The sequence below is a fragment of the Rattus norvegicus genome, chromosome X (assembly GCF_021556685.1).
Source record: "Rattus norvegicus strain SHRSP/BbbUtx chromosome X, alternate assembly SHRSP_T2T, whole genome shotgun sequence".
NCBI classification, from domain to species: domain Eukaryota; kingdom Metazoa; phylum Chordata; class Mammalia; order Rodentia; family Muridae; genus Rattus; species Rattus norvegicus.
The window spans coordinates 8,052,284-8,076,393 of record NC_141554.1 but is presented as its reverse complement, the minus strand read 5'-3'; the positions used below and the strand labels follow the sequence as shown (position 1 = coordinate 8,076,393).

The 24,110-nt window shown below is 37.7% G+C and overlaps 1 protein-coding gene across 4 annotated transcripts in view; it reads left to right on the top strand.

Moving 5' to 3' along the window:
* Positions 1-24,110, top strand: part of Jade3 (jade family PHD finger 3) — a 172,338-nt gene that overhangs the window by 117,741 nt on the left and 30,487 nt on the right. For all 4 annotated transcript variants that reach the window (XM_087599331.1, XM_087599330.1, XM_087599332.1 and 1 more), the window contains 3 exons: positions 1,711-1,922; positions 7,845-8,012; positions 17,483-17,599. In XM_087599331.1, coding sequence (XP_087455457.1) covers positions 1,711-1,922; positions 7,845-8,012; positions 17,483-17,599 — 497 coding nt within the window. The remainder of the gene's footprint in view (positions 1-1,710; positions 1,923-7,844; positions 8,013-17,482; positions 17,600-24,110) is intronic.

The following is a 24,110-nucleotide window of genomic DNA, read 5'->3' as shown; positions in this document are numbered from 1 at the left end:
TTGCTTCCTCTCTTTAATGACTCTAGCTTGTATCAAGATACCAGATAAAACCAGCCATTATGTATGTACTACATACATGCCTGGTGTCTGTGAAGGCCAGAAGAAGACATCAAATTCCTTAGAACTAGAGTTGTGAATCATTGTGAGCTACCATGTAGGTGTTGGGACTTGATCCTGTGTCCTCTGGAAAAACAACTTCTCTACACCACTGAACCATCTCTCTAGCCCCCTTAGAAGAGGTTTTTAGGAGGTTTACCATATGTCGAGTTTTTCCTAAGAATGAATGATATTGTAGTTACACAGAGCTTAAAATAAACTTTTAAAAATAATATTAAATTAAGCATTTTTGCTCAAATTAAAGAATTTTAAATGTGTATGCTGACTATATACTGGGTACCATACTAAACAATGAGCAAATATCCCATCCTTACAAGGTAATAATTTGGTATTCTTATTTTATAGATAAGAACAGTAAGAGGGGTTGGGGATTTAGCTCAGTGGTAGAGCGCTTGCCTAGGAAGCGCAAGGCCCTGGGTTCGGTCCCGAGCTCCGAAAAAAAAAAAAAAGAAGCAAAAAAAAAAAAAGAACAGTAAGATAACAAAGTTTACATAGCTAATATGAGATAAAGTTGGAATTTGGATTCAAATTCTCATAACTAGACACTATAACTCTGCTTTTTAAAATTAGCTTACAAGGTAGCTAGTTTATTTATTACATTTTCATCCATACTTAATTTTGGTTGACCCTGTACCCAGTCCTTCATCTCCCCATTTCAATCCCTGCTTAAACCCTTTCCCCCTTCTGTTTGCAAATCACATACATTCTTTTACCTTTCCCACCCCTCTCTTAATTAAGGCCTCGCCTCTCTTTTTCTCCTTTTACAGGTCTGTTTCTATTTTCCTGGCCTCTATACATACAAATATAAATATATTAAAACTAAACTCTAGGTTCCACATATTAGTGAGAATATGTTACTTACCTTTCTGAGACCAGGTTATCCCACTTAATGTAATATATACTTATATGTGTGTATAGCTAAGTATATGTATATATGAATGTTTGTATGCATATATGTATCATGTCTTGACTGAAAAATAAGCCTGAGTAGATAAAAAAATTAAAAGTATTTATACAGATTTGAAAGTTATTTATGATGACTAATTTTGAAAATTATACACACTGTCCCAGAAATTTCTGGTCTCTTAGGAGAATTGAGTTTTAACCAGCATCAACAGTTTGGAACTTTTAGTTGGGTTAAGTATAGAACATGAGGAAAAAAATAAAAGTAAACAAAGGAAAAATGAGTGACTTAAATTTTATGAATGCTAATAGGTTTCTGGTACTACTTGCCATTGAAAATGGTATTGGATTTTTTTTAAATTAGGTTTTAAAAACAATATTTCATATATATATAGTCTTATATGCATATTTACCTAGAATTTTCTTCTATTAGTACATTATCATATGAAAAATTCCTAGTATAATTATTAGGTGTGCTTAGTAAAGTTAATTTGCTAATAATATGTTATCTGTCTTCGAAGAAGTAAGAGATTTTAATAAGCTACAAATTAGAGAGTTCAAAGTTACAGCTGTTCATAAAAGTCTTATAAAGAATAAGATATAGATTAAAAGAATAAAAGAAAATAGATTAGGGTTTTAGTAGAAGACAAACAAGGACTTATTTTGTCAATTTTATATTTTTCTGTACAGGTTATGGCCCAATTGATGAGACTCTTATGGAGAAGACAATAGAAGTTCTGGAACGCCACTGCCATGAAAATATGAACCATGCTATTGAGACAGTGGAAGGGCTAGGAATAGAATATGATGAAGATGTGATCTGTGATGTGTGCCGGTCTCCAGACAGTGAAGAAGGGAATGATATGGTATTCTGTGATAAATGTAACGTCTGTGTGCATCAGGTTAGTGCAAATGGAGAACACCCTCTCATACAAGATCAATATTAGTGTCAAAGTCAGAAGACAATGTTTAGGCATTGGCTCTTTTAGTATTGGGACTCAGGGATTCAACTCAGATTATGAGACTTGGCTCAAGTGCCCTTACCTAATCAACAATCAGATTTTTTTGTTATTTATTATTTCTAACACCCATATGTAAATGTCTTACATTTAAAGATGAAAAATAAAAATTAGGCTCTGCTTATAATTCCTAAGCTGCTTCACCTATCCCCAAGAAGCTAAACCTAGTAGGTCTTTATTGTCACAGGGCCCTCCCTATATACTATTTCCAGAAACCTAGGTCAACCCTACCTTTAGAGACCACAGGAGTCTGGAACTCTAAAGGACTGTCTTATGCTGTAGTTTTACAAACAATGTAAGTAAAAGTTAAAGTGACTTTACCCAAGTTATTTGACATTCTTTTTACTACATATTAATAATGACTAATAATGTCATATTAATAATAGTATTAGTGATGTCAGCATGCATTTCAACTCTCTTCCGTATCTGTGTTCTATCTCTGGTAAAACAAAGGTCACTTGATGTATAGTGATGAATATTGCTAAAACTATCCTGTCTCCATTTTATATCCATGTCTGAATTTAAAAATCTCTTCTGAGAGCTAGAGATGGTTCAGTTGATGAAATACTTGCTGCCAAAGCATGAGAACCTAAGTTCCCAAAATACAGTAGAGATCTGAAAGCAAGACCACACATCTGTAACCCCAGCTCTGCAGAGGCAGAGATAGGAGGCTCCCTGGTACTTGCTAGGCAGCCAGCCTAGCTAAATCAAGCTTCATGTCCATTGAGAGACCCTGACTCAGGAGAACCATTGAGGAAGATATTTAGTATTGACTTCTGACTTCCACACACATATACAAGCACCCATGTACATGTGAGTGTACCCATACACAATCTTTTCTTCTACCGCACATTATCACAATGCATATATCTTCCAAGTTGTAGTTCATGTTCATTCTTGATTTCTCCAACCTGTCTGAATATGTTGTATATTTTATTCATATTATGAATTTATTTAAAAAATACTGTATACACACTAAACACCATCCATGAGTCAGGGCTGTGCTGCATTATGGTGACACAGTAATGAAGAACCAGATATGCTTTCTGCCCCTCCTCCAGGTAGACCATGGCATAATGACTAAAAAGAAACAGTCAGTTTACCATAGTGTCCCAGAACTTATAAATCTATGCTGCTGTGGTAATACATGGAAGAGATAAAGGTCAAAAACAACTTTCAGCAAGTAAAATTCACTCTGAATCTTAATGTTTCATGTCAGTATATCCAGAAAGGTCTGTTCAGACTATGTTAATGGCAAGTAGTCAAGAGTGGGCAAAATCTGTTAGAAGCATGCATCTCTGTATTTTAAGAATGAAGGAATAGATGGGGAAATGAAAGGAAGCCAGGGGTAGGAAAAAAGGCACACATAACAAACTGATTTGTTTTTTTCTGATTTATTCCATGAACTCTAAAAAGATACTTGTATTCTAGAAAGATCATTTTGATCAAAGTTAATAGAATAATGAGCCTACATAACATAGGAGATAGAAAACAACCAAGACTTAAGACTTCTCTGGGCCACCTAACCTTAACCTTTTCTATTGTAGGAAGAACTCAAAAGTTTTTTGTCACCAATTACCTTAATCATTGTTCTGTTGTTTTGAAGACACCATGACCAAGGCAACTCTTATGAAAGAAAGCATTAATTGCTTGCAGTTTCAAAGCTTTATTCTTATTATCATCATGGCAGGGAGCACGGTGACAATGTAGGCAGTCATTTGAGCAGTAGATATGAGTGGTATCCTGAGAGAGAGACAGACAGACAGACAGACAGACAGACACACACACACACACACACACACACACACACTGAGTTTAGCATGGGCTTTTGAAACCTCAAAGCCCACTCCAGTGGCATGTTTCCTCCAACAAGGCCACACTTCTAGTTTTTTATCCTTTTTTTATTCATTCATTTATTTATTCACTAATTTATTTATTCAATTTAGTTATTTAATCACAGTCCCCTCCCTTCTGTCCTCCCAGTCCCACCCTCCCACTCTCATGTCCCCCTGTCATGTCCCTCCCCCTACAACCCCCACTATACCAATATACCCTGGCATATCAAGTCTCACTCAGCAGGACTAAGTGCATCTTCTTCCGCTGAGGCTAGACAAGGCAACCCAGCTAGGGGAAAGGGACCCAAAGGCAGGCAAGAGTTTGAGTCAGAGATGGCCCCCACTACAATTGTTTGGGTACCCACATAAAGACCAAGCTGCACATCTGCTACATTTAAACTACCATACCAATTTATCCTTTTTCTTCATTTAGTTGTATCTTTAAAATAGTGAATTTGGGGGGTTGGGGATTTAGCTCAGTGGTAGAGTGCTTGCCTAGCAAGCACAAGGCCCTGGTTCAGTCCCCAGCTCCAAAAAAAAAAAAAAAAAGAAAAGAAAAGAAAAGAAAAAAAGAAAAATAGTGAATTTGGAAATTTTATCTTCATTGTATCAATTATTGGCATTGTAATATGTTTTCAGTAGAAGTAAAAGTCTTTTATGACTTAACTATGAATGTAAAGTATTGGATAATACACACCCATAAGTCCTCTCATACAATTAATTCCAAAATTAAAACTTTCTGATGATTTCCCTTTTATCAGAAATTCTGAACTAGAACTAATTTGGAAACAATACCAAAACTTAACTAATATGAGCTTGTTTATAGTCTTTACCCATTTTATTCAAATACTAATATTTTTATAGAAATACTAACATATATGGTATTATCCCAGGTTCCATTGAGATTATATAATAACTTTCCTAAGATCTAAACAGTTTTGGATTTCATAATGTCTCTTACTAAAGAGGTTATAAATAATGATTCAATCTATGGTAGACTTGAAGGAAATAAGACAAAGGTCATCTTTATATATTTTCTATGTTTGTTTTTTACAATTAGAGGAAAATATTAAAGAATTATTTTCAGGTTCTTTGACCTAACTTCAACATACTAATCCCTACCCCCAAATTGGGGTATTTGTTTTAGAAATTCGTTTTAGTGACCAGGTCACTATAAATGATACCCCTCTCACACATTGGCAGTAGCATTTGACTGGGCCTTGCAGACTATAAACTGATATATGTGGATTTTAGAAATTTGTTACAATATGAAATTTCATTAAAAGAGCTTCTTCTAAGCTGGGCATGGCAGTACACTTGAGGCAGGAGATTGGTGAGTTTGAAGGACCAATCTGGAATGGACATATCTGTCTCAGAAAAAAAAAATCCTTGAAAAATACTTGAAATTCTTATATAGTGGATGTAATTTGGATCATAAATAACTATACTTAGGTTAGAGCTCCCTCTATTGACTGTAAAGTCACTTAAATTATAATTTAAAATACTTGTTTACTCTCTGAAAGAATAGTGGCATATTGGCATCCGGATTGGTTAAATATAATTAAATATAATACTTTTTTTTACTCCACTACATCATGTTCATTGTTCTTTAGTGACAATTATACATTCATACTTTAGAAGTGTGTATCACTAGACTTTAGATATTAACATCATTCAACTTTTTTTCTTTAAAACTACGTGAAAGTTAAAACCATGTCAAATCCTTTTTGTATGCATATCCATAGTCTACTTCTTTGTACATATGTTGAATACTTAGATTGATATTAGATTGAATTTGGATAAGTGTACATACTCTTACAGTTTTTATATTTGTCATGAATATTGTTGACATGACACTGAGTCTGGCATCCTGAAATTATGCTTAAAATGTATTAGCATACACGTGCTCTTTTCTCAACTGAAGTCACAACCTTTATCATTTATGATCCATATAGAGTTGAGACTCACTATGACATAAAAGCTTTTATGATCTTATGATGGTTATTTCTATAAAGATACTCCCTCTGTAAATTATTCTGTGCTCTGTAGAAGGACCAGCAGCACTCTTCAAACCAACCACTAGCTCTAAACTGGCTCTAATTTGGGAAGGAATTTTTTTGTCATTACCTTGCAACATTTTAGATCTTAGAGAAAAAGAGGGTTTCAAAAATAGGAACTTTATAAAATGATGCCCTGCTCATATGCGAGCAGCCTAGTTGAAGTCTAGCCTACCTGGAAGTCTAGCTTAGGCTCTTGAGCCATATTATTAATAATTTGTTCTCATAACACACCTACACAAACCAAGCAAGGGGGGGAGCATTTGTTGAAATCTGTGCCTAATGACCTTCCATTCTCACTGAGGTTATGAAGCATAAGAACAAATTAGGGGAGTTGATAAGGGAAATCATATGAAGTAGAAGATGGGAGTCAAGCAGTAGTAGGGCAGATAAAAAAGGCCACCATAACCTGAGTGGAATTTTGGAGTAGGGGCTAGAGTTTAATTCAGGTGTGGAAGGCAAGGTCTTAACTGTACAAAAGGAAGTTGATCTTATAGACTAGGGAAACCTCCTAGCAAGACACATGGATATGAGAACTAAAGTGGACAGTAATGTAGAAAACTGAGAGACCTGCCTATATAAATTAGATCCCGTGTGTTTAACTCTGGTGGGAGGTGAGAAGAAATAATAAGGTATAAGGAAAACTTCAGATCAGAGACCAGCAAACCTTTGCTTTAAAGTATCAGAAATACTTTAGACTTTGCCTATAGTCTCTATTGTGTATTTTCCCTTCCCCCCTTTCATCTTAGAACTCTTAAAAATGTGGGGAAAAAACATTCTCAATTTGTTAGTCTTATAAAACAAGTCTTAAGCAGTAGCTTGTTAACACCAGTTTAGATGATGGTGGGCAAATGAGATAAGACCAGGAAAAATCCCTGGGGGATCTGCTTCTGTGCTTGATTTGACTGAGAAGAATCTGATAACTAAATAAAGGAAGGATGAAAGCTGTGAAGAATGAATAAACAAATTTAGAAATAAATTTATCCTAGAATAGTGTGACAAGGAGTTGGATAGAGCAGTAGTGGTGAGGATGGGGATAGAAAGGGAGTTCTATCTATCCTCTGGGACTCAGTGTAAGACTCACCTAGAGCCAGTGGATGAAGGTAAGTAAGTAAAAGTCCAGGGACTTGGTCTGGAAGATAAAAAAGGAAAGAAAGATTAGAAATGGATGCTTATGACTCTTAGTGAGTCTCATCTAAGTGTGAATCTCTTCTAACCCACAAAAATTTTGAAGCTGCTAGGTTGAATAAGTTGGTGCTGTAGGGTATATTTAGCCATGTGAGGAACCTAAAGGCAACTAGGTTTCCACTAAAATAGAGTGGAGCCATAAAGAGGGTCAAATGGACAAAATTGAAGATGGGGCAGTCTAGAATAATTCCTAAGTAATCTTCCATCTCTGTGAGTTATCATTTATTTTCCAGTATCATTCAATAAAGAATTGAAAAGGCTCCTAGAATTCATTGTGGATTATTGTAATTCAGTTCACAAGCCCAAGCAAATAATTTCTGTAATTTGCTGAATATTTTTATGCACCAGGTACTACTAGACTATTTATAAACATTAGCTTATTTCACTTTTTTAATCACAATAGTACATGACATGTTGAAAATATTCCATATTGCTTGGATGAGCTGTTATATAAACACTGAAAACAGTTTGGAATACAGGAAAAGGATTATTTCAACAATTTTTTTAAATGTCTGTAATCCAACTCTCAGCAGTTGAACTAATCTTGATGTGAATTACCACATAGACTTTTTCTATCTTCATTAAAGTTATTTCTCATAGGTACACATGCTATTCTTAGTTCAGATGATGCTACAAGCTTGGTTTTAGCATTTAAAAATTACTAAATCCTGGATATGAATTTATTCAGCTCTGTGTGCATATCTCCTCCTCATGCCCACCTATAGGCTTGCTATGGCATCCTCAAGATTCCAGAAGGCAGTTGGCTGTGCCGCTCCTGTGTCCTCGGAATTTATCCACAGTGCGTCTTATGTCCTAAGAAAGGTGGAGCCATGAAGACCACCAGGACAGGGACTAAATGGGCTCATGTCAGCTGTGCCCTGTGGATTCCAGAAGTAAGTAATCATTCAAATCTGGACCCATTTACTCCAGAGTGGCCTCCTTCCCATGATGCTTAGACAGACTCAGACTGGTCATGGAAATGCTTTCTGCTCAACTATATTTCTGAGATTTCTGGGCTACCTCCAGTCTTCTTGGATACAACTGTGCCCAGACTTCTGTGGGCTTCTGTTTGTGGGTGATTATTTTCAGTGGTATTTGATAAATTTGTGTGAGAGAAGAGGCATAAAAGATCAGGGTGTAGGGCTGGAAGTAGCTTAGCTATTAAGAGCTCTTACAAAAGATTCAAGTTTAGTTCCCTGCACCATTTCAAGCAGTTCACAGCTAACTAACTGTAACTCTGCCTCCCAGGAAACTGATGGCCTTTGGCCTCCAGATGCACCAATACACACACATGCATATACTCATACACATATATGTGTAATTTAAAAGAATATTTTAAAAATATTTCAAAATAAACTACTTTTTAAAAAAGATAAAGGTAAGAGAAAAACATTTTTAAAAGTAAAGCTTAACTTTAAATACCTGTAGCCATAAGCCAGAATAAGACATGAAAACACCACAGAAATATATAAATAGCATCCTGGAAGGCTCTCTAGTTCCTGAGAGTAAACTATTTAATTTGTATCACTATGGTTAACTTCTGTCTGTTTTTAAGCTTCATATAAATGGAACTTTTAGAGTAAGTATTTTTTGTTGCCTAGCTAGAACTCCACGTTGTAGTATGTATCAATAGTTCATTAATTTACATTACTTACTAGTTCATCATTATATGGATATTCTATTTATTTATTCTGCTTTGGGTCTCTTAATTTTTGGCTGTTACAGATAAAGTAAGCAATCACTCTTGCCCACTGTGGTGGTTTTCTTCTACTTTTTTTTTCTTTTTTAAAGACAGGGTTTTGGGCTGGAGAGATGGCTCAGTGGTTAAGAGCACCCGACTGCTCTTCCAGAGGTCCTGAGTTCAATTCCCAGCAACCACATGGTGGCTCACAACCATCTGTAAAGAGATCTGATGCCCTCTTCTGGTATATCTGAGGACAGCTACAGTGTACTTATATATAATAAAATAAAAAATAAATCTTTAAAAAAAAAAAAAAAGACAGGGTTTTATTCTATTACTGACTAGTGCCCTGGAGCTCACAAAAATCCACCTGCCTCTGCCTCCCAAATTCTGGTATTAAGGACCTAGCTGTCCTTTACTTAAAAAGCTCTTTTGAGTGCTTAAACTCAACACTTACCTAAGGCTTTTATTCAAAATCTATTCCTTGTTAACAACCTATCCTTTAATTGTAGATATTTTCTGAATGGCTAGTGTTCATTAACTTAATTAAAACATGGCTTCTAATCTGAGCACATTAGGACATTCCTGTAATCTCTGTAATTTGGGGGGCTAAGGTTGGAGGACTGAGATCTGGAAGCCATCTTAGAGATGTGTAATGAGCTCAAAGCCAGCCTAGGTAGGTAGACTAAACAAACAAACAAAACCAATAGTTTGGGGTAGAGTGTAATAAGTAGTAGAGTATTTGCCTATTATGAACAAAGCCACTCTCTATTACCAAAAATTTAAATTTAAAAAAGGTTGAAACCAGGCCTGGTAGCATATGCCTATAATGCTTCATATTTGGTTGAAAAAGCAGGATAATCAAAAGCTCAAGCCAGCCTACACTGCATAGCAATCTCAATGCTTTCTTAAGTCATAGTGGGACCTTTTCTCTGAAAAAACAAGAACCTGGGAATATAACATTATTTGCTTAGCATATGCAAAGCAGGGGCTTGATCCCAACCACCACATACACAAAAATAAAACAAATCACCTATAATCCCAGCACTCAGAAGGCTGGACTAAAAAGATCATGAGTTAAGGGCCACCCTGGGCAACATAGACCCTATCTCAAAAAGCAAAGAAAAATAAATAAAATCTCCATGGTTAATTAATGTTCTCTTAATGGCTTCTCAGTTCTTGATTTCCAGTATATAGATCTCTCTTTCCTGATCTAGACAGAACTTTTAGTAGATGAATCATCCTTCTTTGATAGTTATTGCTTTTTTTTTTTTTTTTTTTTTTTTTTTTTTTTTTGGAGCTGGGGACCGAACCCAGGGCTTTGGGCTTGCTAGGCAAGCGCTCTACAACTGAGCCAAAGCCCCAACCCGTTATTGCTTTTTTTTTTTTTTTATTAACTTGAGTATTTCTTATATACATTTCGAGTGTTATTCCCTTTCCCGGTTTCCGGGCAAACATCCCCCTCCCCCCTCCCCTTCCTTATGGGTGTTCCCCTCCCAACCCTCCCCCCATTGCCGCCCTCCCCCCATAGACTAGTTCACTGGGGGTTCAGTCTTAGCAGGACCCAGGGCTTCCCCTTCCACTGGTGCTCTTACTAGGATATTCATTGCTACCTATGGGGTCAGAGTCCAGGGTCAGTCCATATATAGTCTTTAGGTAGTGGCTTAGTCCCTGGAAGCTCTGGTTGCTTGGCATTGTTGTACTTTTGGGGTCTCGAGCCCCTTCAAGCTCTTCCAGTTCTTTCTCTGATTCCTTCAACGGGGGACCTATTCTCAGTTCAGTGGTTTGCTGCTGGCATTTGCCTCTATATTTGCTGTATTCTGGCTGTGTCTCTCAGGAGCGATCTACATCCGGCTCCTGTCGGTCTGCACTTCTTTGCTTCATCCATCTTGTCTAATTGGGTGGCTGTATATGTATGGGCCACATGTGGGGCAGGCTCTGAATGGGTGTTCCTTCAGTCTCTGTTTTAATCTTTGCCTCTCCCTTCCCTGCCAAGGGTATTCTTTTTCCTCATTTAAAGAAGGAGTGAAGCATTCACATTTTGATCATCCGTCTTGAGTTTCGTTTCTTCTAGGGATCTAGGGTAATTCAAGCATTTGGGCTAATAGCCACTTATCAATGAGTGCATACCATGTATGTCTTTCTGTGATTGGGTTAGCTCACTCAGGATGATATTTTCCAGTTCCAACCATTTGCCTACGAATTTCATAAACTCGTTGTTTTTGATAGCTGAGTAATATTCCATTGTGTAGATGTACCACATTTTCTGTATCCATTCCTCTGTTGAAGGGCATCTGGGTTCTTTCCATTTTCTGGCTATTATAAATAAGGCTGCGATGAACATAGTGGAGCACGTGTCTCTTTTATATGTTGAGGCATCTTTTGGGTATATGCCCAAGAGAGGTATAGCTGGATCCTCAGGCAGTTCAATGTCCAATTTTCTGAGGAACCTCCAGACTGATTTCCAGAATGGTTGTACCAGTCTGCAATCCCACCAACAATGGAGGAGTGTTCCTCTTTCTCCACATCCTCGCCAGCATCTGCTGTCACCTGAGTTTTTGATCTTAGCCAATCGCACTGGTGTGAGGTGAAATCTCAGGGTTGTTTTGATTTGCATTTCCCTTATGACTAAAGATGTTGAACATTTCTTTAGGTGTTTCTCAGCCATTCGGCATTCCTCAGCTGTGAATTCTTTGTTTAGCTCTGAACCCCATTTTTTAATAGGGTTATTTGTTTCCCTGCGGTCTAACTTCTTGAGTTCTTTGTATATTTTGGATATAAGGCCTCTATCTGTTGTAGGATTGGTAAAGATCTTTTCCCAATCTGTTGGTTGCCGTTTTGTCCTAACCACAGTGTCCTTTGCCTTACAGAAGCTTTGCAGTTTTATGAGATCCCATTTGTCGATTCTTGATCTTAGAGCATAAGCCATTGGTGTTTTGTTCAGGAAATTTTTTCCAGTGCCCATGTGTTCCAGATGCTTCCCTAGTTTTTCTTCTATTAGTTTGAGTGTGTCTGGTTTGATGTGGAGGTCCTTGATCCACTTGGACTTAAGCTTTGTACAGGGTGATAAGCATGGATCGATCTGCATTCTTCTACATGTTGCCCTCCAGTTGAACCAGCACCATTTGCTGAAAATGCTATCTTTTTTCCATTGGATGGTTTTGGCTCCTTTGTCAAAAATCAAGTGACCATAGGTGTGTGGGTTCATTTCTGGGTCTTCAATTCTATTCCATTGGTCTATCTGTCTGTCTCTGTACCAATACCATGCAGTTTTTATCACTATTGCTCTGTAATACTGCTTGAGTTCAGGGATAGTGATTCCCCCTGAAGTCCTTTTATTGTTGAGGATAGCTTTAGCTATCCTGGGTTTTTTGTTATTCCAGATGAATTTGCAAATTGTTCTGTCTAACTCTTTGAAGAATTGGATTGGTATTTTGATGGGGATTGCATTGAATCTGTAGATTGCTTTTGGTAAAATGGCCATTTTTACTATATTAATCCTGCCAATCCATGAGCATGGGAGATCTTTCCATCTTCTGAGGGCTTCTTCAATTTCTTTCCTCAGTGTCTTGAAGTTCTTATTGTACAGATCTTTTACTTGCTTGGTTAAAGTCACACCGAGGTACTTTATATTATTTGGGTCTATTATGAAGGGTGTCGTTTCCCTAATTTCTTTCTCGGCTTGTTTCTCTTCTGTATAGAGGAAGGCAACTGATTTATTTGAGTTAATTTTATACCCAGCCACTTTGCTGAAGTTGTTTATCAGCTTTAGTAGTTCTCTGGTGGAACTTTTGGGATCACTTAAATATACTATCATGTCATCTGCAAATAGTGATATTTTGACCTCTTCTTTTCCGATCTGTATCCCCTTGATCTCCTTTTGTTGTCTGATTGCTCTGGCTAGAACTTCAAGAACTATATTGAATAAGTAGGGAGAGAGTGGGCAGCCTTGTCTAGTCCCTGATTTTAGTGGGATTGCTTCAAGTTTCTCTCCATTTATTTTAATGTTAGCAACTGGTTTGCTGTATATGGCTTTTACTATGTTTAGGTATGGGCCTTGAATTCCTATTCTTTCCAGGACTTTTATCATGAAGGGGTGTTGAATTTTGTCAAATGTTTTCTCAGCATCTAATGAAATGATCATGTGGTTCTGTTCTTTCAGTTTGTTTATATAATGGATCACGTTGATGGTTTTCCGTATATTAAACCATCCCTGCATGCCTGGGATGAAGCCTACTTGATCATGGTGGATGATTGTTTTGATGTGCTCTTGAATTCGGTTTGCCAGAATTTTATTGAGTATTTTTGCGTCGATATTCATAAGGGAAATTGGTCTGAAGTTCTCTTTCTTTGTTGTGTCTTTGTGTGGTTTAGGTATAAGAGTAATTGTGGCTTCGTAGAAGGAATTCGGTAGTGCTCCATCTGTTTCAATTTTGTGGAATAGTTTGGATAATATTGGTATGAGGTCTTCTATGAAGGTTTGATAGAATTCTGCACTAAACCCGTCTGGACCTGGGCTCTTTTTGGTTGGGAGACCTTTAATGACTGCTTCTATTTCCGTAGGAGTTATGGGGTTGTTTAACTGGTTTATCTGTTCCTGATTTAACTTCGATACCTGGTATCTGTCTAGGAAATTGTCCATTTCCTGAAGATTTTCAAATTTTGTTGAATATAGGTTTTTATAGTAAGATCTGATGATTTGTTGAATTTCCTCCGAATCTGTAGTTATGTCTCCCTTTTCATTTCTGATTTTCTTAATTTGGACACACTCTCTGTGTCCTCTCGTTAGTCTGGCTAAGGGTTTATCTATCTTGTTGATTTTCTCAAAGAACCAACTTTTGGTTCTGTTGATTCTTTCTATGGTCCTTTTTGTTTCTACTTGGTTGATTTCAGCTCTGAGTTTGATTATTTCCTACCTTCTACTCCTCCTGGGTGTATTTGCTCCTTTTTGTTCTAGAGCTTTTAGTTGTGTTGTCAAGCTGCTGACATATGCTCTTTCCTGTTTCTTTCTGCAGGCACTCAGCGCTATGAGTTTTCCTCTTAGCACAGCTTTCATTGTGTCCCATAAGTTTGAGTATGTTGTATCTTCATTTTCATTAAATTCTAAAAAGTTTTTAATTTCTTTCTTTATTTCTTCCTTGACCAGGTTATCATTGAGTAGAGCATTGTTCAATTTCCACGTATATGTGGGCATTCTTCCCTTATTGTTATTGAAGACCAGTTTTAGCCCGTGGTGGTCCGATAGCACGCATGGGATTATTTCTATCTTTCTGTACCTGTTGAGGCCCGTTTTTTGACCAATTATATGGTCAATTTTGGAGAAAGTACCATGAGGAGCTGAGAAGAAGGTATATCCTTTTGCTTTAGGATAGAATGTTCTATAAATATCCGTTAAGTCCATTTGGCTCATGACTTCTCTTAGTCTGTCGACATCACTGTTTAATTTCTGTTTCCATGATCTGTCCATTGATGAGAGTGGGGTGTTGAAATCTCCCACTATTATTGTGTGAGGTGCAATGTGTGTTTTGAGCTTTAGTAAGGTTTCTTTTACGTATGTAGGTGCCCTTGTATTTGGGGCATAGATATTTAGGATTGAGAGTTCATCTTGGTTGATTTTTCCTTTGATGAATATGAAGTGTCCTTCCTTCTCTTTTTTGATGACTTTTAGTTGGAAATTGATTTTATTTGATATTAGAATGGCTACTCCAGCTTGCTTCTTCTGACCATTTGCTTGCAAAGTTGTTTTCCAGCCTTTCACTCTGAGGTAGTGTCTGTCTTTGTCTCTGAGGTGTGTTTCCTGTAGGCAGCAGAATGCAGGGTCCTCGTTGTGTATCCAGTTTGTTAATCTATGTCTTTTTATTGGGGAGTTGAGGCCATTGATATTGAGAGATATTAAGGAATAGTGATTATTGCTTCCCGTTATATTCATATTTGGATGTGAGGTTATGTTTGTGTGCTTTCATTCTCTTTGTTTTGTTGCCAAGACGATTAGTTTCTTGCTTCTTCTAGGGTATAGCTTGCCTCCTTATGTTGGGCTTTACCATTTATTATCCTTTGTAGTGCTGGATTTGTAGAAAGATATTGTGTAAATTTGGTTTTGTCATGGAATATCTTGGTTTCTCCATCAATGTTAATTGAGAGTTTTGCTGGATACAGTAACCTGGGCTGGCATTTGTGTTCTCTTAGGGTCTGTATGACATCAGTCCAGGATCTTCTGGCCTTCATAGTTTCTGGCGAGAAGTCTGGTGTGATTCTGATAGGTCTCCCTTTATATGTTACTTGACCTTTTTCCCTTACTGCTTTTAATATTCTTTCTTTATTTTGTGCGTTTGGTGTTTTGACAATTATGTGACGGGAGGTGTTTCTTTTCTGGTCCAATCTATTTGGAGTTCTGTAGGCTTCTTGTATGTCTATGGGTATCTCTTTTTTTAGGTTAGGGAAGTTTTCTTCTATGATTTTGTTGAAGATATTTACTGGTCCTTTGAGCTGGGAGTCTTCACTCTCTTCTATACCTATTATCCTTAGGTTTGATCTTCTCATTGAGTCCTGGATTTTCTGTATGTTTTGGACCAGTAGCTTTTTCCGCTTTACGTTATCTTTGACAGTTGAGTCAATGATTTCTATGGAATCTTCTGCTCCTGAGATTCTCTCTTCCATCTCTTGTATTCTGTTGGTGAAGCTTGTATCTACAGCTCCTTGTCTCTTCTTTTGGTTTTCTATATCCAGGGTTGTTTCCATGTGTTCTTTCTTGATTGCTTCTATTTCCATTTTTAATTCCTTCAACTGTTTGATTGTGTTTTCCTGGAATTCTTTCAGGGATGTTTGCGATTCCTCTCTGTAGGCTTTTACTTGTTTATTAATGTTTTCCTGTGCTTCCCTAAGTGTGTTCATGTCTTTCTTGAAGTCCTCCAGCATCATGATCAAATATGATTTTGAAACTAGATCTTGCTTTTCTGGTGTGTTTGGATATTCCATATTTGTTTTGGTAGGAGAATTGGGCTCCGATGATGGCATGTAGTCTTGGTTTCTGTTGCTTGGGTTCCTGCGCTTGCCTCTCGCCATCAGATTATCTCTAGTGTTACTTTGTTCTGCTATTTCTGACAGTGGCTAGACTGTCCTATAAACCTGTGTGTCAGGAGTGCTGTAGACCTGTTTTCCTGTTTTCTTTCAGCCAGTTATGGGGACAGAGTGTTCTGCTTTCGGGTGTGTAGTTTTTCCTCTCTACAGGCCTTCAGCTGTTCCTGTGGGCCTGTGTCTTGAGTTCACCAGGCAGCTTTCTTGCAGCAGAAAATTTGGTCTTACCTGTGGTCCCGAGGCTCAGGTTTGCTCGTGGGGTGCTGCCCAGGGGCTCTCTGCAGCGGCAGCAACCAGGAAGACCTGTGCCGCCCCTTCCGGGAGCTTCAGTGCACCAGGGTTTCAGATGGTCTTTGGCTTTTTCCTCTGGCGTCTGAGATGTGTGTACAGAGAGCATTCTCTTCTGGTTTCCCAGGCTTGTCTGCCTCTCTGAAGGTTTAGCTCTCCCTCCCACGGGATTTGGGTGCAGAGAACTGTTTATCCGGTCTGTTTCCTTCAGGGTCCGGCGGTGTCTCTGGCAGGGGTCCTGCCGCTCCCCCACGGGAGCCCAGAGGCCTTATACAGTTTCCTCTTGGGCCAGGGATGTGGGCAGGGGTGAGCAGTGTTGGTGGTCTCTTCCGCTCTGCAGCCTCAGGAGTGCCCACCTGACCAGGCGGTTGGGTCTCCCCGTTATTGCTTTTTAAAACCTATTTATTTCTGGTGCTGGAGAGATTGTCCAGGGGTTAAGAGCACTGGCTACTAGACCTAGGTTCCAGTCCTAGCACCCACTTACAGCCATCTGTTAATCCAGTTTCAGAGAATCTAATACCTTCTTCTGGCCTTTGTAGACACTGCATACATCTGGTGCACAGACATACACACAGGCACAACATTTGTACATGTATAAAGTTGTAAAAAGAAAAAGAAAGAAAGAAACAAGACACATTTTTAGCAGTAGTTGTATGACCCTTTATTTCCATATGGAAATTTTTCCGTCTTCTTTAAAGTGTCCTTTGCTTATCAGCATTCCCAAAGACTTAATTTCACTTTGAAGCTACTTTGGCTGAGAGAGTAGGGTAAGATGATAATAGTTACATAGTCTTAAAGATTGTGGGTTTAGAAGTATCATCCTCACCCTAATTATATGCTGTAGTCCCTTCATTACAGAAATTTGCAGTTACAACAGTATTATGCTGCTTTGTAAACCAAATAGAAAGATCTGTCACTGCCTTTCTTTATCTTTAGTTGATTAAATGAAATAGCAAGGCATGTGATACCATCTCTAACATAAGACAGATTCTAGAATTTCTGAACTTCATTTCCTTTCCTAAGTAGCTTTCTTAGTAAAGATGAATGTATCTTGATTCTTTTAGATAACCATACCTACCTAGTCCCACTCCCTCACTCTTCATCATAGATATAAATTGTTTACATTAGTAGAAATGATTGAAGAACTGAGAAATGGAAAGAAACATCTTTTGTTTATTCTTAGTTTTGTACTAACCTTGGAAGATATGGCTTACCTCATTGTTTCAATGTTTTCAGTTTCAAAAACATCATATATAGTTTGTGAAAACTGATTTTGACATGCCTTTGTGCTTCCACCTCATGATGATGTTTTATTTGTAGGTCAGTATCGCTTGTCCTGAGAGAATGGAGCCTGTCACAAAAATCTCTCACATCCCACCTAGCCGGTGGGCCTTAGTTTGCAACCTGTGCAAGTTGAAGACAGGAGCTTGTATTCAGGTAAGTACCCTGAGAATTGGTGGAGTGAACTAAAACCAAGCCTGCGTGGCTCATGGTCCCAGTAAGAATGTCCTGTTAACCCAGAAATCACTTAAGAAGCTACCCACTCAAGTGCAGGATGCTGCTCTTCCATAGACCATTTGTAAAAATCTTTCAGATGTTGCTTCTGGACCTGATTCAGCCTGTTTTTCCCCAAAGGAAATGTATTAGGTGGGTGCCCCCAAACATCATAAGAGAGTGTTGGGTTCCCTGGAGCTGGAATTACAAGTGAGCCACCCAGCATGAGTCCTGAGAATTGAACTTGGATACTCTGAAAGTACAGTAAATGTTTTAACCAGTAAGCTATCTCTCCAACCCTTAGCTTATTCTTTTCAACTTCATATTGGTTACCAGTAATAGTGATAAACATGTTTGGTCCAAATTCTCAAGAAATTGAGGCAGAAGAAATCATTTCACCTCAGGAGTTCAAGGCTAGCCTAAACAACAAAGGGAGACCCCTTCTCAAAATAATATTCATAATGGTATTTAACCTTCATCTTTTAGTGTCAGAGCTCATGTGTTAACGAGACTCTGAAGCTGAGTGATTCATTCTGAGAGGGAATAAGCTATAACTCTTAAATATATTTCATCCATTAACTGTCAATGAATTTAAGATCCACTATGATTAGATAGATGGTTCTGTAAAACATTTGGGTGTGGAAAGGTACATTTGAATAAGTAAAGTCTGGTGAATAGTTTTAAAAATCATTCTTAAAGAGGCTGGAGAGATGCCTAGATGCCTTGGAGGTTAAGAGCACAGACCGCTCTTCCAGAGGACCTGGGTCCAATTGCCAGAACACACAGGACAGCTCACAACTGTCTGTAACTCCAAGATCTGACATCCTCACACCTTTACATAGATATACATGCAGGTAAAACACCAGTGCACATAAAATAAAAATAAATTTTAAAAAATTATTCTTATAGTCATATATATTGCATGTGGTAATACAGGTAATGTTTTTTGGGATATCTAAGGTACAATGTTACTTCACTTTCTGATCCAAGCATAATAAGGTGACTCTGCTTGTAAGTGGGAAGGAAGGACTGACTGACTTAAGACTTACTGCTTGTGAGCTGCAGAGTGGTTGAGATTAGATTTGCCGGCAGACCCTCAGAGAAAGGGGTCTCCGTAACATCATAACTTAAAGCAGTGGTTCTAGATGTTTTATTTAGTTCACTTCTATTTAGTATAACAGGTTGCAGATTTGAAAAATATGAATACTTACCTTGACTTTAAATTTTTATTTTGGCTCATTTTATTTAACTACATAACATTTTAATTTTTATAAGGGGAAAATCTCTCCTTGATATTTACTGTCAACTTGACACACGCTAGAGTCATTTTTGGAAATGACTCAATTGAGAAAATGCCCCCAAATAGATTGGCTTGTAGACAAGCCTGTGGTACACATTTTCTTGGTTGATGACTGATGTAGAAGATTTCAGGCCACAATGAGTGGTGCTACACCTGGCTAGTGGTCCTGGGTGCTATAAGAAAGCAGGTTAAACATGCCATGAGGAATGAGCCAGTAATCAACAGTCCTCCAAGGCTTTTTGTATCAGTTCCTGTCTTGGGTACCTGTTCTGACTTCCTTGATGATGGACAGCAAATTAAAAGATGAAATAAATCCTTTCCTCCCCACGTTACTCTTGATTGTATTTTTTTTTAAATCACAGAAATAAAAACCTTAAGCTACTAACCTAACACAGTGTTTTGTTTATCCTGTTTGTTCTCCCTATGTGAGCCTCTTAAAAGCCAAGATGATACACCATTCATCTGTGTTTCTCCCATCCTTAATATTTATTTAAGGTGCACTGAACTACTGCATCAGGTTAATTTATAATACATATTTTTCATTAAAACAATGTTTCCATGTTCATTGTTTAATATTTTTATTGAATTTGTATTCAATAACATTTATTCTCCTCACATTACCTACATTCCCCACTGTTAAACTGTTAACGATTATTTTTATACCTGTTAGTAATCAGTATCATAACTGGAAGAGAAATCACTGACTTTAATATTTACAAAGAAGAGTTTGCATTGCAGCCTTAGGTACCACATTCTGTCTACTATTATGTTGTTCATCTATGAGTTTAGTCTCTGGTGAGAAGTCTGGTGTGATTCTGATAGGTCTGCCTTTATATGTTACTTGAACTTTTTCCCTTACTGCTTTTAATATTCTTTTTTTATTTTGTGCATTTGGTGTTTTGACTATTATGTGATGGGAGGAATTTCTTTTCTGGTCCAATCTATTTGGAGTTCTGTAGGCTTCTTGTATGTTTATGGGCATCTCTTTCTTTAGGTTAGGGAATTTTTCTTCTATGATTTTGTTGAAGATATTTACTGGTCCTTTGAGCTGGGAGTCTTCACTCTCTTCTATACCTATTATCCTTAGGTTTGATCTTCTCATTGAGTCCTGGATTTCCTGTATGTTTTGGACCAGTAGCTTTTTCCATTTTACATTATTTTTGACAGTTGTGTCAATGATTTCTATGGAATCTTCTGCTCCTGAGATTCTCTCTTCTATCTCTTGTAATCTGTTGGTGATGCTTATATCTACGGCTCCTTGTCTCTTCCTTTGGTTTTCTATATCCAGTTTTGTTTTTCTGTGTTCTTTCTTTATTGCTTCTATTTCCATTTTTAATTCTTTCAGCTGTTTGATTGTGTTTCCCTGGAATTCTTTCAGGGATTTTTGTGATTCCTCTCTATAGGCTTCTACTTGTTTATTTATCTTTTCCTGCTTTTCTCTAAGGGAATTCTTCATGTCTTTCTTGAAGTCCTCCATCATCATGATCAAATGTGATTTTAAACCTAGATCTTGTTTTTCTGGTGTGTTTGGATATTCAGTGTTTGCTTTGGTGGGAGAATTGGGCTCTGATGATCCCATGTAGTCTTGGTTTCTGTAACTTGGGTTCCTGCGCTTGCCTCTTGCCATCAGATTGTCTTTGGTGTTACTTTGTTCTGCTATTCTTGACAATGGCAAGACTGTCCTATAAGCCTGTGTGTCAGGAGTGCTGTAGACCTGTTTTCCTGTTTTCTTTCAGCCAGTTATGGGAACAGAGTGTTCTGCTTTCAGGTGTGTAGTCTTTCCTGTCTTCTGGTCTTCAGCTGTTCCTGTGGGCCTGTGTCCTGAGTCCACCAGGCAGGTCACTTGGAGCAGAAAAGTTTGTCTTACCTCTGGTTCCATGGCTCAAGTTGCTTGTGGGGGGCTGCTTTTGAGCTCTCTGTGAGGGCGGCAACCAGGAGGTCCTGTGACGCCTTTTCTCGCGGCCCCTGTGCACCGGGGTCCCAGATGGTGTTAGGTGTTTTCCCCTGGAGTCAGAAATGTGGGCAGAGTGTAGTCTCTTCTGGCTTCCCAGGCATGTCTGTCCCTCTGAAGGTTTAGCTCTCCCTCCCACAAGATTTGGGGTGCAGAGAACTGTTGACTGGTTCCCTTCAGGTCCGGGTGGTGTCTGGACTGCCGCAAATGTTTTACTATTGAACTACATCTCTATCCCAAGCTTGAGTATAAGGGATTTAATTTATTCAACAAGTGTATATGTTTAACTGCATATTAGGGTTTATGTCTACCAATGAAATAACAAAGAACTTTGCACTGTAGATCTTATATTTTAGTTTGTGAAAGTAAACAATACTCAGTAGATGTTAACTAAAATATTAGAAGATAATAAGTGCTATGGCAAAGAAAAATGTAAAGGACAGTAAATTGCGAAGTGTGAGGCAGGGAGTATTAATTGAAGTTTAAGTGAGGTGGCTATGATGGGACTAATTACGAAAGAGACATTTGAACAAAGACTCCAGTGCAATAGAAAATGATATATAGATATTTAGGATAAAAGTGTTTCAAACAGAGGGAACAGCCGTTGAAAAGGCCATGAGTTAGGAGTGTGCCTGGCCTATTTGATCAACAAGAAAGAATCCAGCAAGATGAAAACAGAATATTTAAGAAAAGAAGATCAAAGAGATTATGGGGTCCTTACTGGTTAGGGCAAAGGCTGGTAAATTTGTTCTATAAATAGCAAGATAATAAGTATGTTTGTTAGGCTTTGTGGACCATGTATTCTTGTCACAGGTGCTCAATGCTAGCTTTGCATTGCAAAGGCAAGCATAGACAGTATTTAAACAAATAAATGTGTCCATGTTCTAATTACCTGTACACCAATGCTTATACACTTTAAATTTAAATTTCATGTAATTTTTACTAGCATATTAAAGGCCCCAGTTTTGGTTGTCTAGCAACCAAAATATGTAGAAACAGATGAATGTCTGCAATTGGTTAATGCCATGTAAGTTTGTCATTGCCTCATAAAGTTTTCCAGAGCCATTATAAGATCTTTTATTTTTTTCACTGAGTTTGGGAAAGAACCATTGTGTCTATCCATACACCATATACTCACACAAAAGGAGCCATTGGTAGTTTTTTTAAAGCAGAGGAGTGGGCTAATATATTACTTTATAAATCATCCTATGAAATAAAAATAATATAAAAGGCAGGAAGTTGTAAGGGTTAAAGGTAAACACGATCCACCATATACCATCACTCAGTGAAGTTGGAAGCTTATTATAATCTATTATACAAGTTTTTAAATTTCTGTAGCAATTTGTTAACTAATAAACCCAAATGGCAAAGGTCTGTAACCCCAGTACACATGAGGTAAAGGCAGGAAAATCATATGTTCTGAGCCAGCCTAGACTATACATAGTAAAATCCTATCACCAAAGAACCCACTGTGACACCTTAATTCAGAATATACTGAGGATGAAATGTTAGAAATAAGAAAAAGCAATTAAAAGTCTATGATGGTAATCCATCAGATACTTGAATGTGGCCTTGAGAAAGTGGTAAGAAGTAGTGGGATTCTAGATGATGCCAATGGAAAACCTATACATAGAATAGATTTGGATAAGGAAACAACAAATTCCATTTTGAACACTTATGTTTTATATATACATTGTGTGTGTGTTTGTGTGTATGTGTGTGTGTGTATTCTAGTAGGAATGTGTAGCTAGCACATGTGCACATAATTCTGGAATTTAGGAGGAAGTTTTGGACAAAGGATACAGTTGACAAGCCTTGTCTTAGTTAATTTTCACATTGCTATAACAAGATATTTAGCATAAGCGTGGGAGTGGAGGGGTTGTCCCTGACCGTTTGCCTTCTTGTTGAACCATTTTCCTCCTACTAGGTTGCCTTGTCCAACCTTGTTGTGATGGTGTGGGCCTGGTCTTACCCTAGCTTGTTATGCCATATTTGGTTGATGCCCCTGGGATGCCTGCTTTCCTCTGAGGGAAGGGTAGGGATAGTTCTAGAGGAGATGGGTGGTAATAGGGAGAGAGGGGTGGTAAACTGTGGTCAGGATGTAATAATATGAGAGAAAAAAATTTAACAAGATACTCAGCAAAAGCAACTTCAATAGGAAGAATTTATTTTAGCACACAATTCAAGGATACACCCATCATTGTGGAGAAGTAATGGTGACAGGAACTTCAGTCAGCTGGTCAAATTGTAATCACAGTCAGGAATCAGAGAGAAATCGATGTTTGTATTCAGATATTTCTTGGGTTTTGTATTTTGCTTTTTTTTTTAATGCAACCTGGGACCCTAACCGATGGAATGGTGCCACCTATATTTAGGTGGAGTCTTCCCAATTTAACCTAATCTAGATAATCACTCAAGCATGCCCCAAGATATATCTTCAGGGTAATTCCAGATCCTGTCAAGTTGATATCTTGGCTTAAAATGCTAAAACCTGCCCTGAATAAAATCACTGAATAAGTAAGGTTAGAGGGAAATGCAGTACTGGGCGATAGTCCTGAGCACACCAGAATAAAGAAGTAAAGATGAATAGAAAGAATTAACAGAAGAGACTGAAACAAATCACCAGGTAAACAATTAGAAAACCAAATCAGGTTTAGAAAACAATGAAAGAAAATATTTCAAGAATAAAAAGCCCTTTGTATTAAAAAAAATAAAAACTGTTAGATAAGCTAAGTGCTTCTCATGGAGCCCTGAATTTACCAGTGTGGGTGATGGCAAAGAACTGGAAACATGGAGTAAAGAAGCTTATGTTAAGGTGGGACAAACAAGTTTGTGCTTATACTTGTTGACAGATAAAACAAAGGGGGAGTAATCCAATGTGGAGGAAGGCTTTTTCAGAAGGTGAGAAAGGAAAAGACAAAATATAGGAGTAGGAGGTCCTTGAGGTGGCACAGATAGTTCTGATTAATATATTTAAAGGTAAACTGAGTATCATTGAAGGTAGGTTTGCTGATGAGAATCTGCAGTTCTCTTGATAATTGTGATTTCTTTAGTGGGGTAGCAAGCTGAAATGGATCAACTCAAGGCTTAAGGAAAAATGAATCAGTTTTTTTATAAAGTCATTTTCTAGTCCTAGGAAGTGTGCAATAGATAGTAGGTAGCAGTAAAAACATTACCTACCTACAAAGCTCTAAATTTCAAAT